Raw genomic sequence first — 17568 nt, 5'->3', positions numbered from 1 at the left:
CTCTCGCAATGAAATACTGGATGTGTGAAATATTTTAAAATTGTTTGCTTTATTTGAAATACATTTAGTTTGTCTTTGTTTTTCTTTTGTTAGACTTTCTTATTAAAATATGGATTTTAAATTTCTTACTTTTTTTTTTTTCTTGTGGCATCACATTTTTTTGAAGCTTTTAGGAATTAAATTACTTAATCTTTGTTTATAGAGCTCGTCTTAGTTGTGGCTCAATGTGGTTTCCATAAAAACGAATTCGAAACATTTAAGATTAGCGTTTCGTTTGTGCATTCTTAATAACATTGTTTAAAGGTGTTTTTAGTCAACAGACACTTAATTCAATTCAAATTCATGTTGTCCCATGTAAATATACACATGTAAATACATATTTATATAATAGATACTAACAAGAATCATATTCCTAAATATGTAAAACCTGGACTGGTTGTTATATTGTACGCTTATACAAAATAAAACACAATATGAACAAATACGTATCCAAAAATTAGATGATCTTTGTAAAATTGTCACAAATTCAAAGAGCTAAGCAAAAAATAGACTAATATGTAATATATTACTGGATGGGTGAGTGTACTTTGTGCACGGAAGAGAGCCGAACGCCGGATAATACAAGAAAAATTATAGCGTATGGGGCGTCTGGGCAGCCTTTTACATGCACATATTTAAATGGTTAAATATATGATATAACTAGGAATAAAAGGAACATTAGTTCATGCACATATCGACTATTCCTTGGCTGTACGAATCCATTAAAAAGGTACTTCAGTTGCGACTTTTATCATTCCTTAGAACAAATCTCAATTCGTAGCATATACATATACATATATAAAGATAGATAGATAGATAAATAGAATCTGAATCTACTGATCAGTGATCTATAGACATCTGACAGTTTCGGTTCAAACTTGAACAAGCTTAAATAGAATCTCGATTTGTGGACAAACTTAACAACACGCACATACACATAGAAATATATTAATATATATATATAGATGGGTTCTATCTAGGCTTTAAAGCTACGCTTTGCATTGTTTTCAACATAAAGCTAATGCTAATGCTAACGCTAGGCGGAGACCTTGGGTAAGGCCTTCGTATTCACAGCAGCTCGTCGCGCCGGAAGAAACTCTCCCAGACCATTAACTTGCGCAGATCCGGCACATCGATGATCTTCAGATCATCGGAAATATTAAGGCACTTCAGCTGATGCTTCTCGAGTGCACTGGGCGACACGGGCTGCCAGAGGTCCGGCTGCTCGGGATCGTAGTTGGGATTGCCGTAGGTGGCAAAGTGCGTCCAGAGGCCCACCAAGCGCTCGATGCACTTGTACTCCCTCGTGTGGTTCTTCAGCTTGCGCGCCAGCGAGTTGTAGAACAGATAGGACAGATCGTCGCCGTGACAGGTGCCACGCACCTTCTTGCCGCAGCTGAGTATGCGCAGATGATTAAAGTGCTTCGAGTCGAAGTCGAAGCGGTACAGATAGGTGGGTGCGCTCGACGCGTGCTCCAAGCGTGACAATACTGTCCGATAGATGGGGAACCAGAAATACTCGTGCGAGACCATCTACAAGCCAGACAAAGATGGGGCAAACAAAAGATTAGTTCAGCAATTTAGCAGCAGCAGACTTGTATCATTAAATATGCTAAGCTGCCTAGCTGAGTAAACCATGCGAACTGGCTTCTTGAAATAATTATGCGAACAACTTGTTGTGAGCTTACTTCATCGCCAGTCGAATTCTATAACTACATAAGAGAGCTGCTTGCGTGAGCAATGGAGAAGAAACACGCGAATTTTTCGAGTAAAACTTCCTCTCTAATGCTTACACAAGTCCTTCTTATAAAGACATATTTTATTTGTAATATCCACTTACACCCGCTACTATTAAGCCCAACATATCATCCATAATCTAATCCCTTCATTTAAGACAGTACCACTATTCCCAATTCCACTGTTGCATCTCACTCTCACTTGACTGCAGTCATCCTTCATCTGACTTTCACTATTTCTACAATCATTATATATAAACTCTACACTGATTTCCAATGTATATTTCCAAAATGGTTTCAAACCAGAATGGTTTAAAACCTAATTAAATTCTTTATATAATATATAATAATATATTATAATAGAAAAGTTATTCGCTTTAAACCTTTTCGTAGTAAACTAACTCAATAAAATTATAATCTATGAAAAGTAATTTTGATTAAAAATATCTTTGTCTATCTTCATATTGATTCTTATCAAGATTTCAGTCTTATGCAATCTATTTTATTCGAGTTTTCAGATTCTGGTCTACGCCGAATTTTTAATTCCGTGAAAAATTCCCCAGCTCTTACATCAACAATACATTCCCTAATATCCGGTAACAATATCGCTTAAGCGCCATATTCTATGTATGTAGTCATCTGAGGTACTCGAAAGATAACTGTGCCGTATTTCCCTCTACAACACACACACACACATACACACCTGCAGATACTCGTGAAGCGTGTCTAGACTGGGCGTCTTATCGCCATAGTAACACTGGCGCAGCTTTTCGCCGTACTCCTTGCACAGCTCACTGCCCCGATCCATGTTCAGCTCGATGGGCACTACGTAGCGACAGTCGCCGAGCTCGTTGAGACACTTGGGATTCGTCTTGGTTTCGGAGTAGAGCAGCAGGCCCTCGTTCGAGACGCCTCCGAGGATCAGGGGTATGCTATTGCTCCAGGCAGTACGCATCATTATGATGGGCTTGGTGGTCACGACGCTGTGGCTGGTCAGGTAGGGCTCGATGACGGGGCCGAAGGAGAAGCCGATGCGCTCCTTCTTCTCCTCGTCGATGCACAGCTCGCCATTGGCCTTGATTATGTCCGAGCCCTTGGCATTCTTCAGAAACTCCCAGACATCACGCTCCGTATTCTCGCCCGTGTAGCCCGCCTGCACGGCCAGCCGGTAGGGCCAGTTGCGCTGCGGCGTCACGGCCCAGGGCGAGAGCGTGTTTCCCGACATGCAGATGGCCTTGTGGAAGAGTCCGCGCGTCTGCTCCGTGATCATCATGTAGTGCACTGAGGCGCTGCCGGCGCTATCACCAAAGATTGTTATGTTATTCGAATCTCCGCCGAAGCGCGAGCAGTTGGCCTTGACCCAGCGCAGAGCCAAGACCTGATCCTTCAGGCCCGCATTGCCGGGCACATCGAATTCGGGATCTTGCAGGCACAAGAAGCCTAACGATATGGATATCAAGTGTTGCATTTTAAACATTACCAAATATGCATGCAGCTCAACACCTACCCAGTGGTCCCAGGCGATAGTTGATGGATATTACGACGACATCCTCCCGCAACAAGTAGTCCGGACTGTAGCATTCGCGTGAGGCCTCGCCAAACTGGAAGCCACCCCCATAGATCCAGACCATCACAGGCATGGGCTTGATGGGATACAACTATCGAAACAGATATATATTATTTACTGCGAACGACCTTCTCCTATTCTTCTTCCCACTCACATTCTTCGTGTACACATTGAGGTAGAGGCAGTCCTCGGAGCCGTCCGTCATCTCGAATACAAAATGCTTCTGCAGCGGTTTGGGACCCTGCGATGTGCAGCTCTTGACCTCGGTCCAAATATCTGGCGGCTGTGGCGCCTTGTACCGCAGCTCCCCGAGGGGAGGCTTGGCGAAGGGTATGCGCTCGAAGCTGAAATACGATTGGCCATAGATCGACTTCCGCTTGACTCCCTTAATGGGACCGTATGTGGTGCTGACAACGGTCTTCTCGCTGGTGCGGTAGCGACGCTGCTGCACCTTGAAGTCGACCATTCTGCAAGGATAAGAAGAAGAGTGAAAGGATATTCTTTTAGTAGACTTCAAAACATTAATGTTTCTTTTGCTTATATGAGGTATGTTACCTAAGGGATAAACGTCTACTTATTTGTATTAACAGGGTTTGCTTTAAGTCAGAGCTTACAGGGTATATTGCAGTCAAATATGGCTGAAAATTGTCAAGCCACTTGTTGCCTTTCACCTTTTGTTAACATTTAAATTTAAAAATTAATAGTCTCACCTTAATGCAAACGAATAAATAAATATTTAATATATGTATACAAATAATATAAATATTAATTTATAAATAAAGAAAATAAATATATATTATATACACTTCGCGTCATCAGGTTAGCGCCCCCCCTTACACTAATTTTCTTTTACGTTTTTCTCTTTGCCTATTGCACACAACTTCTTGGTTTTTTTTTTATTTCATTATCATCATATGAGATGTCTCTCATACCAAAAAAAAGCGCGAGTGAAAACCCGTTATGTTTTATTTTCTATTCTGCTCTATTTTCGCAAAAAATGTGTGCACTTATTTTGCGTCATCAGGTTAGCGCCCCCAAATGCAATTGTAATTATCTTGCTTATTTTCGCAATTACACTCACCAAATTTTTTGTGAAGTTAAAAGTATTCAATATATTTATAGTATGGGTAAAGAAACAGTTTTATCTTTGGTTGAAAATCAAAGATTGAGGCATACTTTGAATCTAGACTATTCAACCATAAAATTGCTGAAAAATCAGGAAAAAACAGAAAACTAAGTGGCAATTTTCTTACAAATAGGGAAAACTATGGAAAAAACTATATAAGCGGCAATAATCAAGTGATTTCAGAAGGAAATAGAAGAGCATTAGTTCGAGAAGCTTCGAATTCCCACGAATCGACCACCAAGATTAGGGTTAAAATCAGTGTTAGGACGAGCTTATCAACGGTCTAAAGAGCAATTAAGAAAGTTAATTACTTAAAGAAACAGAATGTAAAAAAAAAGACACCAGTCGATATGCTGAGAAAAGAAATACGCATTAATTTTGGCCGGGCGAATATGACGTGGTCTACCCAATGGCAGCATGTTGTCTTTTCTGATGACAAAAAATTGAATTTGGAAGGAACTGATGGATATAATTATTATATCCATGACCTACTCATAGAAGAACATTATTTGGAACGGTTTCCAAGCCGCTGCGGCGGGGGTGGTGTGGCATTTGTGTAGGTATCAATATCTTACTACAGCACTTGCAAGCTTCAATTTTTGACATCGCGCATGAACGCATAGGACCATAATATCGTGTTTAAAACTGCTGTTCCGCATTTCTATAACCTGTCTGAAAACCGGCATTAGATTTTCCAGCATGATAATGCCCCAATTCAGACCGCCCGATCCCTGAAGTCCTGGATTCAGGGCCAAAAAATTGATCTCATGGAGTGGCCACCATACTCACTCGACCTTAATATCATTGGAAACGTCTGGGGATGGTTGGTCAGGAAAGTATATGAGTCCGGAAAGCATTATAGTACAAAGACAGAGTTAATCGAAGGTACTGAACACGCTTAATCAACCATATCCTTGAATAATATTGAACAACTTTATAATTCCATTCCTAATCGAATTTTTAAAGTAATTTCAAACAAAAAACGGCACTACGCACTACTAATATTACTTAAAAATAACAATAGCTTAAAATACAGGTGTTATTTTTGGTAATTAACTTAAATAAATTGAATTTAGCGCAGGGGGCGCTAATCTGATGACCAAATTTTTGTTACATGTTTTTTGTACATTTTACAAAAAAAATTATTAAAAAATAATCCTTATTGTTACAGTAGCCATTCTTTTTGTATTTTAAAGAGAAATAAATGGAGTATAATGTAAAAAAATTTCAAAGATGGAGCTCTGCTGGTTTAGATTTTATTTAGCTTTGAGCTTGAGTGTAAAGGGGGGCGCTAACCTGATGACACGCAGTGTACATATATTCAAATGAATATTTATAAATAAATATGCAAATATGATAATATTATTAATAAATGGTTAAAGAAGATCTATCAATAATAAAAACATAGATATCTGAAAGGTACTCTAACTAAGTTACACTATGCAACCCTGCAATAAAATAAACTTTAAGCTATAAATGTATATAAAATAGATTAATAATAAATAATGATAAGGCAATTTCCTTATCAGGGCGTCGTGTCGTGTCGTGCCAGGTGTTTGGCCATTTATAAGGTCTCTAGCCAAGAAAGCTCAGACGCCTCGACGGCCTCTAGAGCCATAAGAAAGATTATAATTTTCATCTTAGCAATTTTTCTAAATACACGAAAAATATGTTTTAAATGAATTTTTTAAAAATACAATAAATAAATGGAGAAAAAGTTTTGGCCAAAATTAAATAAGAGTTATGTAAAAATAAAAACATATATTTTTATTTATTTTATTTTATTTTTCATTATAATTTTTTTTTTTTTTTTTTTTTTTACCAGAAAAAAAACTCGCTAAATTGCAAAACATGAAATAGTTCAAAACAAATGTAAACATTTTCAAGTGAAAATAGTTGACAATATTTGGGGCCCCAGAAATATGTCATTAGGCAACTATACTAGGTATAATAAAATGTCGTCTGCTCTTTCAAGAACCATAGAGATTAATAATAGAGCTCAAGGTTGGCGCATAATCTGACATATTAGAAATATTTCAGCAAACATATATAAAACTTTTATAACGCGCCAATTGCATTTTGCTTGGCTTAAGATTTACACATACATTCATATTTTTTCATTCAATTTATATAAATGTACATTTATATTTATGTACATATATATATATATTTACCATTTTCAATTGAATTTTAGACCTGTATAAAATATATTATTTATGTTATCAGCTGCGGTCAACTATGTTATGTGAGCTCATTTAGCGAAACGTGATTCGATTCGTGGGCGAACTTTAAGTATTCGGCGCTATAAAGCAACAAAAGTCTACGCATAATATTTGTTGTTTCCTCGTGACTTTGTGTTTCGCAAATGAAAGCAAAAGCTACAAAATAAAATATTTGTCATATTTTGGTTTATTTTTAGCCCCTCGAGCTGCTGTAGTTTTCTTTTTGTTGCGTCTATGTAAGGCAATGTTTTCTATTATTATTATTATTATTATTCTTTTTTCTTTCTTTTCTTGTCGATTTCAGCTTTGTCCCTGAACTTTGCCATAGCTGCACATAATAAAAAAAAGAGATCAATAAAAAAAGCTCATGGGAAAAAAGGTAAAAAACGAAATTTCTAATGCTGACATTGCGTGTGGCAAATTAATTTGCCTCAAGCGCTAGAAACACACCTAAAGTTCGCATTTAGCTTCTTTTTTTCTATTTCACTAATTGTTACGAGCAGCTAAAGAACTCAAAACAATCTACAGCTAATTAAGGGCAACATGCCCTGGCATGGAGCAAATAAAATCAATTTGATTCATTACCTTTGAATTATGTCCAAAAATAAATGATCGAAATGTGTGAAAAAATAAACAAAGTCTTGCTAGCTGATGCTGACGACAGCGAAACGAAAACAAAAATTAAATACAGAAAAGAGAATGAACTGGCAAATCAAAGACAAATAAACTATGGACCAGGCCAGGCAGGCAAAAACATTGAAACAGCTTGAACATTTCTGTTTCAGATTTCTGCAATTCAGACATTCCTGCCCATCTCAGACATATATCTACTATATCTATATATATATATATACTCTACTACTACTACTATATACGTAAGATATGCACTCAAGTTCATTTGCATCCCACAATTGGACGAATTTCCAGTTTCAGCTGCATTTGTTCAGGCTAAAACTAGTTTTATGCAATTTGTTGTGAGATTGTCAACTAATTTGGCAAAAGCATATTATAAATAAATTAGGTTTGTTTCTTGGTCAGATCAAATTGCATACGAGCAGAAGTTTTTACTGAAGGTTGGCCAGACCAAAAATGGCAAAAAAAAAAAAAAAAAATATATATATATATATATATATATATATATATATATATATATATATAAACATAACATATATAAAAAAATATATTTGTATGCTGAAACGAATCTTAAACCAAACAAGTTGTCCACATACAACAGAACTGTGAAACCTGAATCGCAATTTTATGCTCCTCAAATTGACAAACATTTTGAGCGAGATTTATATCATAAAGTTCAGCTAAATTTTCAACAGAGTGCAGTTGTGATGTAGAAAATATTATTAGTCAGTAAATTGTACCCAAATATAAATATATATAAATTATAAATATATAAGCAGGTTTTATTCAAATATACATATTTTTTGCATTTACGTTTGTGCAACATCAAAATTTAGGAAACGAACCTTAAGCTAACAGCATATAATAATAATATAAGTGTGAATATAATAATAATATAAGTGTGATTTCCCATTCGAATTTTGCTTATATATCATAGAAGTTTCGTCATTCAAAACTAGAGTCCGTTTGCCTCTCGTCTCAAAATAAATTACTTTAATTTGTACAAAAGCATAATTCTGGGTAAATCGAATTGCACAGATTAGTGTATAAACATATACATATATATTTCTTCGTAAGACTCTACGAAATGCTCTTGGCTCGTTTAGCGCATCTCGTCTCCGGGCGCTCGGCCAGGTTGCTCTGCAAGGCGCCCCTCAGCTGCTCCCAGGGACTGTGGAAATCGGCGCAGCAAGCGCCGAAATGCAGGTTCAGCGCAATGCCCTTCCAGGCGCTCAAGCCGAGGAGGGGGCAGCTGCTGCAGCCGAAGCTGAGACGCAACTACACGGAGGAGCACGGCAATCGTAATCGCTCCCATTTGGAGCACCGGAGCAAAGCGCCCACACTCAAGGAGCGAATGATGGGACCGCCCACCGAGAACGCCTACTCCATGGGCAAGGGCGCGGCAGCGGGCGCCGCTCTGATGGGCATCGTCGCGTTGTGCTACTACGGCCTGGGCCTGGCCAATCAGCCGAGCATCTACGACCATTCGTACATGTGGCCGCAATACGTGAGGGATCGCATCCACGCCACCTACGCCTACTTTGGCGCCTCCTGCGCCGTGACGGCCGCCTCCGCAACAGCCGTCTTCCAGTCGGAGCCGCTGCTCAATCTAATCATGCGCAGCGGCTGGCTGGCCACGTTGGTCACCATGGGCCTGGTCATGGGCACCGGAGCCCTGACCCAGGCGCTGGACTACGAGCCGGGAATCGGCATGAAGCAATTGGCCTGGGCACTGCACTGCGGCGTCATGGGCGCCGTCATTGCGCCCATGTGCTTCATGGGTGGCCCCGTTTTGGTGCGCGCCCTGCTCTACACGTCCGGCATTGTGGGCGCCCTCTCCACGGTGGCCGCGTGCGCGCCCAGCGACCGATTCCTGCACATGGGCGGACCCCTGGCCATTGGCTTGGGCATAATCTTCGCCTCGTCGCTGGCCAACATGTGGCTGCCGCCAACGACAGCCATTGGCGCCGGCCTCGCCTCAATGTCCCTGTATGGCGGCTTGATTCTGTTCAGCGGATTTCTGCTCTACGACACTCAGCGCATTGTCAAGGCAGCTGAGAGCTATCCCGAGCATGGCTATGCCCGCTACGATCCGATCAACCATGCCCTGGCCATCTACATGGATGCCCTCAACATATTCATACGTATTGCCATCATTTTGGCCTCTGGAGACCAGCGCAAGAAGAAGTGAGCGAAACGGCAGTCAGATGAAGAGAGACATTCCAAATTGCATTAGTATTTTATTTCTGGTTGAGGTTTATTACAAAATTGTGCATATTTCGATTTAATCAGTACAGGAACTTTAACATCAATGTCTGAGCAGTTTGATTTCAACATGCCTAATCGATGGTTGCTTGCGAAGAGGAAGAGAAATATTAGAATAATCAATCAGATTTATAGTTTCAGCTACAAGGCTCAATTAGAACTTTTATTCAGTAAAGCTTTTTATAGTTGCCATAAACTTCAGACTTAAGTGTGACTTTCAGTACTTTCAAAAGCTTAAGTATATTATTACAAAGAGACTTTCATTGTTAGATTCATTTGGGTTCACCTCAGCTCGTGTCATTACTAGAACGAATTGAACGATAACCACCTTTAGCTTCCCGGACAAGCGGAATCTTTGTAATGTGTCTAATAATTCATTATTTTGATCTCTATGATTTTCACGTCTAGCAATGGAATATGGACCCTGGTGATAAGCAACTCGTGTAACAGATTATGTCGCATTGATTGCATTCATATTCCACAGCCAGACGAGCTGACAGCGCCAGCTCCCCTAATAGCCCCCGCCACATAGTTATCAGGCATGTGTGCGAGCAAGCGAATCCAGCACGCAGTCTAGGCCGCATTACATATATACATTTTATTATAATAGAAAAAAACACAATGTCTGAAGCAGACACGATTTCCATGAAAAAATATTCCCCACGCACACATTCTCATAATTCCCGTGGAAACAAAAAAGTTGGACAATGTTAGTTTAGCGCTTACATGTCCATTTGGCTGGTTATTAACGCGTTTTCGTTGACCTTGGCAGGACTGACACGCAACGATGCCAGGCGAAAGCTTTCATTGAGAGCTTTCCGCGCACAGCCGCTCATGAATGAATCGCCCGAAAAAGCTCTCAAGTGGCGCAAGGATAAAACACAAGGTAAGCGTTACTTGCATTTTCAGCCCTGATGTCGGCCAGGTCAAGGAGTGTTTACAGCGCCAACTGCTGTTGGTTTTTAGTATATGACTAACTGAAATTATAACACTGCTCGAAATACATACATAGTAAATGTATATAAAATTACATTGTAATATAAAAAATAAATATTTAAAAAATACTTATATTTTATTAAAAATATATTTTGTATTAATATAAAAAATAATTATTTTTAAATATTATTATATTGTGTACATATAATCACTACTTAAGAGAAATATTAATTACAGCTGGTTTCTGTTCCTTTTCTTCTTTTTTGTCAGCTCATGATTAGTTTTTAATCTAATAAACGAAAAGTTAAGTAATGTAAGAGCTGATAAGAATCGCATCTATATCGATATAATGCTCACAATACACTTTAGGTATATACGTCATATAATTTTTTTATAGATTGCTGTGGAGTCATTAAAAGGCTTAAATGAAGGCAATGTTCGTAAAGCATAAATTATAATATAAATTATAAATTATAATGTAAATAACAAAGATTTCTTTTTAATTTTTGACCACGTTGAATAATGATTTTTTTGCATTTTTATTTTTGTTAGTCCAAATTATATAATAAATTATTATCATACAGTTTTATGTTAAAATATGTCTTGTTTTGTTTCTTTTTATACCCTGAACCCATTTTCAATGGGAAATCAGGGTATAATGGTTTTGTTGAAATGTATGTAACAGGGAGAAGGAGGCGTGGCAGACCCCACAAAGTATATATATTCTTGATCAGGGTGACGAGCTGAGTTGATTTGGCCCTGTCCGTCTGTCTGTCCGTCTGTCCGTCTGTCCGTCTGTCCGTCTGTCCGTATGTATGAACGCGTCGATTTCAGAAGATATAAGAGCTAGAGACTTCAAATTTTTTTTAAAATGTCCGTAATTACAGCGCGCATATCAAGTTTATCATTAAAAATCGATAACTCATCCCGATCTTTTTTATCGATAAAAAACCTTATCGAAACCCAGTCATAAAATTATATCTTCTACACCTTTATTGCTAGAGTCTCCAAATTTTTAATGTATGCTTATATGCAATTTATACAATTTCGGTTTTTGTTAAAATTTACCCCCCACCTCTAAATTCACCCCCTCACCCTCACTTTTGTAAAAAGCGTATTTCAAATACTAGAGACTTGTGCTTTGGCAAGTACATGCATATTCATGTTATAATCATAATCTAAAAGTTTCATGAAGATCGTACGTCCATAAAAAAAGTTATTAAACAATTAAGTTCTCATAGTAAGCGCACACTGCAGCCCATGCGTGTTTATGCGTGGTTGCTTGTATGTGTATGTGTGTGTGTGTATGCGTTTGTGTCTGTATGCGTGTGTGTGTGTATGTGTGTCTATATGCGTGTGTGTGTATGTTTACCTGTGTGTGCGTACGTGCGTGTGTGTGTGTGTGTGTGTGTGTGTTTCTTGTGTAAGCTGAAAGTCGCGAAAAAGTATTGAAATATCTATTGCTCCAAGGGTTCAGGGGATCTCGTAGTCGAGCAGTCTCGACTAGAGCTTTCTTACTTGTTTTTTTATTTTTTTTTTTTATACACGTTTTGCCAGCTGACTTAAAACCTTGGAATTAATATCAAAGTTATGTATTGTTATCTCTGTATTCCTAGTCATTTTCTCAGACTGCGCGTGTGTAGAAAACATTGATAATAATATTAGCAATCACATAAAACTTAGGCACTCAAATAGTTCGAGTATAGAAAATAATTTATAGACTGATCTTCAATTAATAAACCATTTCCTTAAAATACTCCAGAACGAACATAAAGATTTCATTCAATAGCTATAATTTATCTGTCGCCGTCAAAATGCTATGAGCTAATGTAAGATTTTGCACATATTTAATATATATGTATTATAATGATAGATATAAAATAGAATACCAAAATGGCCAGGGTGTCAGGCAATAAAACTCATTTACGCATTAGCAAGCGAAAGATATCAATGGATATACGGAACAAGTTTTATATAAAATATTGTTGCTGTGCCTATGCTCTTTTATTTTCTTCATTCAAGCGACTTTTTTTTGCGCTGCCTACAAAATATACAAAACGCTACAAAAATTAAATAAAATTGACGGTGTGTTTGTGTTTGTGTGTGTAGCGTGGGCGAGCAGCTCGAGCGACAGCGACAAATGCACGTAAAGTGTTGCCGTGGAACGCAATACGCGGCGAATGAGCAATATTGAATAGCCCAAAAATGTGATGAGAAAAGAAAAATACAGAGATGGCAGCAATAATATATATATAAATCTCTCTATATATAAAAGATTTTTTAGCCAACGCAAATATGGGAAAATTTGCGTTCGTTTAACGTTTAGAATGAACAAAATCACAGAGAATTAAACAATAAACCAAACAAAATGCAAATATGTCGCTGCACAGTGGCACACATCAAATATTTTGTCATTGACGAAGGCCAATTTCTAAGTTATTTTATTGCCAAGCTGGCAAACATTTAATTCGATTTGATCAAGTGCCAAACGTGCGCCCAGAATCGTGTGAGAAATTCAATAAAACTGAAGGTTAATAAGTGTAAGTGATGATGGCTCTCATACAAATATATATATATATATATATATACTACATCGCATATATACTCTACATACTATTGTCGCATAGCAAAATTGAACGAATTAAATTATTGCCACAAGCTAAAAATATATCAAATTTGCGTTCAAATTGACAATTTGAAGTTTTACAGTTGCGTTTTTTCAGTGACGAGAATTGAATGCTTTATGAATATAAATGAGTGAGTGCTCTGCTCAGATGCAATGGCATAAATCACAGCAAAACAATAAATATGCAAATTCATTCTAAAGTGAAATAAAAGCCGCTCAACAAAATGTTGTACTTAGCTACAAAGTAAAAAAAAAAAAAAACTGAACGAGCGAAAAGAAATTAAAAGAGAATATTTAAAATAATATTTCACGATTTTTTGACGAATGCCTAAAATGAAAATAGCTTTTGTTTCTTTCATTTAATATTGTATTTATAAACACGACAAAGTGAAGATAATTGATAGCATAGCAAGTGGGAACCACACTGAATTCATAGCTGCCACAACTCTTTGGGAATTCCAAGCCAAGATCTTTTTTTTTTTTTTATGTCAACAGTTTGATGAGCTCAGCTAAAAGAAGAAGCTTTTATTCAAGTACTGTGAGTAAAAAAAAAAATCACTTTGTAATTAGTGCCACAACAATTACAGTTATATCTGCACTCCTTAGGGCACACAGTGAGGCTTCATGATAACGAACTTGTTAGTCATCTATGCCATGTGAGTGAATGAAAAGTGTTTCACTCACATTCAAGTAGTAGCTCTGCTTCTATTTCATCAGAGTGGTCCTCCCTCCATATATAGCGTGTTCTTCGTTATCTTTCATTTAGAGAGAAATTTTTTATCAAATTAGGCAAACCTGTTGCTGATCTCATGGCACAATCTCTTTACTCGTTCTCTCAAACAGTTCGCTTTGACACAAATGACTCAGCTTGACGTTTCGTACAATAGGCAAAATTTGCATAAATAGGTTGCTCTTGTAGTTGTTGTAACATACCCTATATAACACTTGAGGAGGGTAATTAGAGTGCATAGAAGATGTTGTTCTGAACTAATTATTTCATAAAGATTACATGACCTGTATTCTTTTTATAAGAACTAATCGGTTTCAGTTAACATATTTCGCTTATATTTATAGTATTATTGATAATATATTATTATGAATACCTGTATATATAACTTATCTATATATAAACTTTTTCCTATCATCCTAAGATAATTCTTATCAATAAAAAAGCACACACACACTCATTTTTCATAATAGAAACCAAATGAGAATCTTGCCGAATGAGTTAAGTTACAGGGTATTTGTTAGTCAGTCGGACCATATAACGTTTTTTCCTTCTATGTTTTTGCCCTAGCTGCGAGGCGCTTGTAGAGCATTTCTCTACCTAATTATTTGCGTAGTTAAAGTGCCAGCAGCGGCAGACAATGGACGCCTCTAATGACAGCCGTGCGATGAGCGATAGCAGGCACTGTCATGCGCCGTGTTTACGTTAGCTCGTTATGTAGACAAATTACAGAGTTCCCGGGAATCAATAGAGTGCTTCTAGCTGTGCGAACAATATGGACACAGGTAGCACGGACATAAGCTGTCAGATAATTGGAGGCCCTGGCGTAAACATATTGTTGTTAACGGCTAACGCACAGCATAACTCACTTGCCTTTGTCCTGGCCAAGGGACATGGGCTGCAGAAGCCGAGCGCACAAATTGCAGCAATTTGCTTAAAAAATTCATTTTTGTTGCTGTTGAAGCCCATTCGCGGACACACCCACGCGAAGCCGTCTTTGTTTACTATATAAATATTTTATCTTCAGGGATTTGCTCGACTTATATTTGCCCCGCTTATCTGAGCAAATGTGTGCGCATATACTATATACACGGCTACCGATTTGCCTTAATTAAGTTGATTTATTTAAACTATCGTTTAGCTGACGTGAATCAAGCCGAATCGTATAATATATATAAACAGACCGTTTCTGTTTATAAACTGTCTGAAGGAACTCGGAGTCTATGAAAGTCAGAGATTGTAAATTTGGTAGATATGCAAGAGTAGGTGATACTCTTTTAGAAACCATTCGAAATTTTCGAAAAAATCGATAAGATAACTAGATCTGGCACCACTCTCAATACCAATAAAACAGATTAATAACACAATATTTTTAGATAATGTAGTTCTGGGTAGATAGACAATAGCAGGTTTACCAAATTAATATCGATGATATATCGCATTTTTATAGATCTACGTAGATTGTAAACTGTTGAGTTAAAATGATATGTGCATTATTTAGGTATTGTATGTATGTATGTATGACACAATTGGTTGATGTCATTCGACTGACTGTAAAAGGCGGCCATAATTAAATGGTCTAATGCACCAAAGTCTATTAATTACGTCAAGTACTAGACAATAGTTTTGTGCCAAAATCAGAAAATGAATCTAGCGATGATCTAAACAATTTGAATTGGTTAAGCCTGCAGCTGATTTATGCTGATTAATCGTAAAAATCGGAAACTTTACTCACAAATCTCTTTATGATTAACGAATGTTTCTTTGCGGTTTTATATGGGGGTTTTATTGTGCTACTTACTTGAGCCCAATTTTGATTTGATCAAACGCAGCCATGGAAGACATTTTGTTGTGAGTTTTGTTGTACTTTTTTTTTTTTTTTTTTTTTGTCAAGTTCAATAAAAAATATTTCTTTTATAAAAAATCAATTGGAAAGCTTGGCTAACTATTGTTTATTTAACCATGAAAGTGAATTTGTGCTTGCTTTGTTTCCCTTTCAATCCTTTGCCAGCTGTTGGCTTGACCTTGTTATGCGCCTGATGATAGCCACGAAATCATAACAGGCTGCTGCGGGCAGCAGCTACAGACGCTGATAAGCAGCTTTCGCTGGAGCACGTCCTGCGCAGTTGGACACACACACGCACGCACGAGCACACGCACAGGATAATTGTACTGCGAAAAAAGCGCACAGACAGATTCACACACATGCACACACACAGAGACAATTATGCTTTTTGCTTATCACATAACTTTCGCTTTCAAAGACACACGCGAGAAACGTTTGTTGTTGTTACCAGGCGGCCCGAATTTAAATAAATTCTATTATAGTTTAGTTTATATTGAGTTGATGTTGTTGCTGTTGCTACTGCTGCTGCGTCTGCTGCTATTATATTATTAGCAAGCTGTTGATTTTATTCAAACAGTTAGTCTCTCAGCTATGCCTCGTGCCACGTCCGTTTGACTTGAAGGCAGCTCATCAACTGTTTTCAAAGCACACGAACGAAAAGCTACGCGCGAAAGTTCTAAGCGCATGGCACATGCGAAAGCTCTATCATTGAGCATAAAGAGCGTGCGAAGCTAGTTGCTCTATCTTGCTTGCTCTTATTGTTGTTATCTGTTCTTCTTCTTGCACTTGTAGCTGCTGCGTTGCGCTTGCTCTTATTGCTATTACTATTACGAGCTCATTTTCTTGCTCTTTCTTGTAGCTGCTATGCTGAGATTACTGTTCTTATTGTTGATGTTATTATGTGGTCTGCTTATTCTTTCAGCGGCTGTGTTAGGCTGGCTCACATTGTTGTTGCTGTGCTTACCAAATAGGCTGCTTGTTGAGCTTCTAGCAGCTGTTATTGTGCGTGCTTCACCCTATTCGTCTTGTTCTCCCAACTTCTTCTGGTTTGATCTTCTTTTTGTTGCGTAAGCCTACTAATCCTCTTTTTAGTGGATCTTGTTGCTGTACGCAGCTGAGTAAATCTCAAGGAGAGCGCAGCACGAGAGTTAGCTGCCATTTCTGTAATCAGTGCAATCAGCTTTTTCCCTCTCGACTCTATCGTACTACTATCTCTCCTAATTCTCTTTATGATTGAGATAGTGTTGAGTTTTACAGCTCCGTTTTGCATAGGTCATTGCGTACTGAATCATAGGTTATTAGTTGACTCACGGCTACGATGCAATTAAGCTTCAATCAGTGCGCCTTATTGTACTCGCCTTATCAGAACATATTGATAAATGCTGAAGATTATTTTCGCACGACGGCAAGTGCCAGCCCACTGAAATTTCGCTTGTTCCACTGACATGCCTTCATAATATTTCTGAAAAAATAATGATTCGAAACAAAAAAAATACTTATTGTAGGTACACAAATACATACATATGATGTACATGTATATAAATCATATAGATAAGTTTGTTCAACTGTGCCTTACTAACTTCGAGTAAAAATGAATCATAGCCGTCAAAGGGAATACCGCTCGAGAAAGCTCACTGATATTTATTGCTGGTAATAAGGCAAAGTTCATGTTTACAATAGATAATTATTGAAATCTACATAACACAGTACTAGAAATATTTATCTTATCGAGCCGTGTCGTTAAATATCATTTGCGTCTAATGTAAGCTGAAAATGAAGTCATCAATTTGACCACTTAGCGCTTTTTATGCTTGGAATGGAGCTTTCTTACCGTAGGGTAAGGGT

The 17568-nt window shown here is 37.7% G+C and overlaps 2 protein-coding genes across 2 annotated transcripts; one reads left to right on the top strand and one right to left on the bottom strand.

Annotated features, from left to right (window-relative positions):
* Positions 1 to 235: 235 nt before the first annotated feature.
* On the bottom strand, positions 236 to 16358 carry LOC6572608 (esterase B1). The gene is made up of 5 exons (XM_001998678.4): positions 15679 to 16358; positions 3497 to 3809; positions 3283 to 3433; positions 2479 to 3215; positions 236 to 1572 (listed from the first exon to the last, which is right to left on the bottom strand). Exons 1-5 carry the CDS (start codon positions 15720 to 15722, stop codon positions 1108 to 1110), a joined length of 1710 nt encoding a protein of 569 aa, XP_001998714.2. The 5' UTR covers positions 15723 to 16358; the 3' UTR covers positions 236 to 1107.
* LOC6572609 (growth hormone-inducible transmembrane protein) lies at positions 8240 to 9635 on the top strand. The gene is made up of 2 exons (XM_001998679.4): positions 8240 to 8343; positions 8401 to 9635. Exon 2 carries the CDS (start codon positions 8411 to 8413, stop codon positions 9512 to 9514), a length of 1104 nt encoding a protein of 367 aa, XP_001998715.1. The 5' UTR covers positions 8240 to 8343; positions 8401 to 8410; the 3' UTR covers positions 9515 to 9635.
* Positions 16359 to 17568: the final 1210 nt, after the last annotated feature.

The sequence above is a fragment of the Drosophila mojavensis genome, unplaced genomic scaffold (assembly GCF_018153725.1).
Source record: "Drosophila mojavensis isolate 15081-1352.22 unplaced genomic scaffold, ASM1815372v1 contig_19, whole genome shotgun sequence".
NCBI classification, from domain to species: Eukaryota; Metazoa; Arthropoda; class Insecta; order Diptera; family Drosophilidae; genus Drosophila; species Drosophila mojavensis.
Note: the sequence above shows the minus strand (reverse complement) of the source record. Positions and strands in the feature narration are given on the sequence as shown.

Coding starts and splice junctions, on each gene's coding strand:
- LOC6572609 (XM_001998679.4), top strand. CDS start 8,411: ATGCTCTTGGCTCGTTTAGCGCATCTCGTCTCCGGGCGCTCGGCCAGG.
- LOC6572608 (XM_001998678.4), bottom strand. CDS start 15,722: ATGTCTTCCATGGCTGCGTTTGATCAAATCAAAATTGGGCTCAA. Junction 3,810..15,678: donor CAAATCAAAATTGGGCTCAA/GTAAGTAGCACA, acceptor TTATCCTTGCAG/AATGGTCGACTTCAAGGTGC. Junction 1,573..2,478: donor CGCTTCACGAGTATCTGCAG/GTGTGTATGTGT, acceptor TCTGGCTTGTAG/ATGGTCTCGCACGAGTATTT.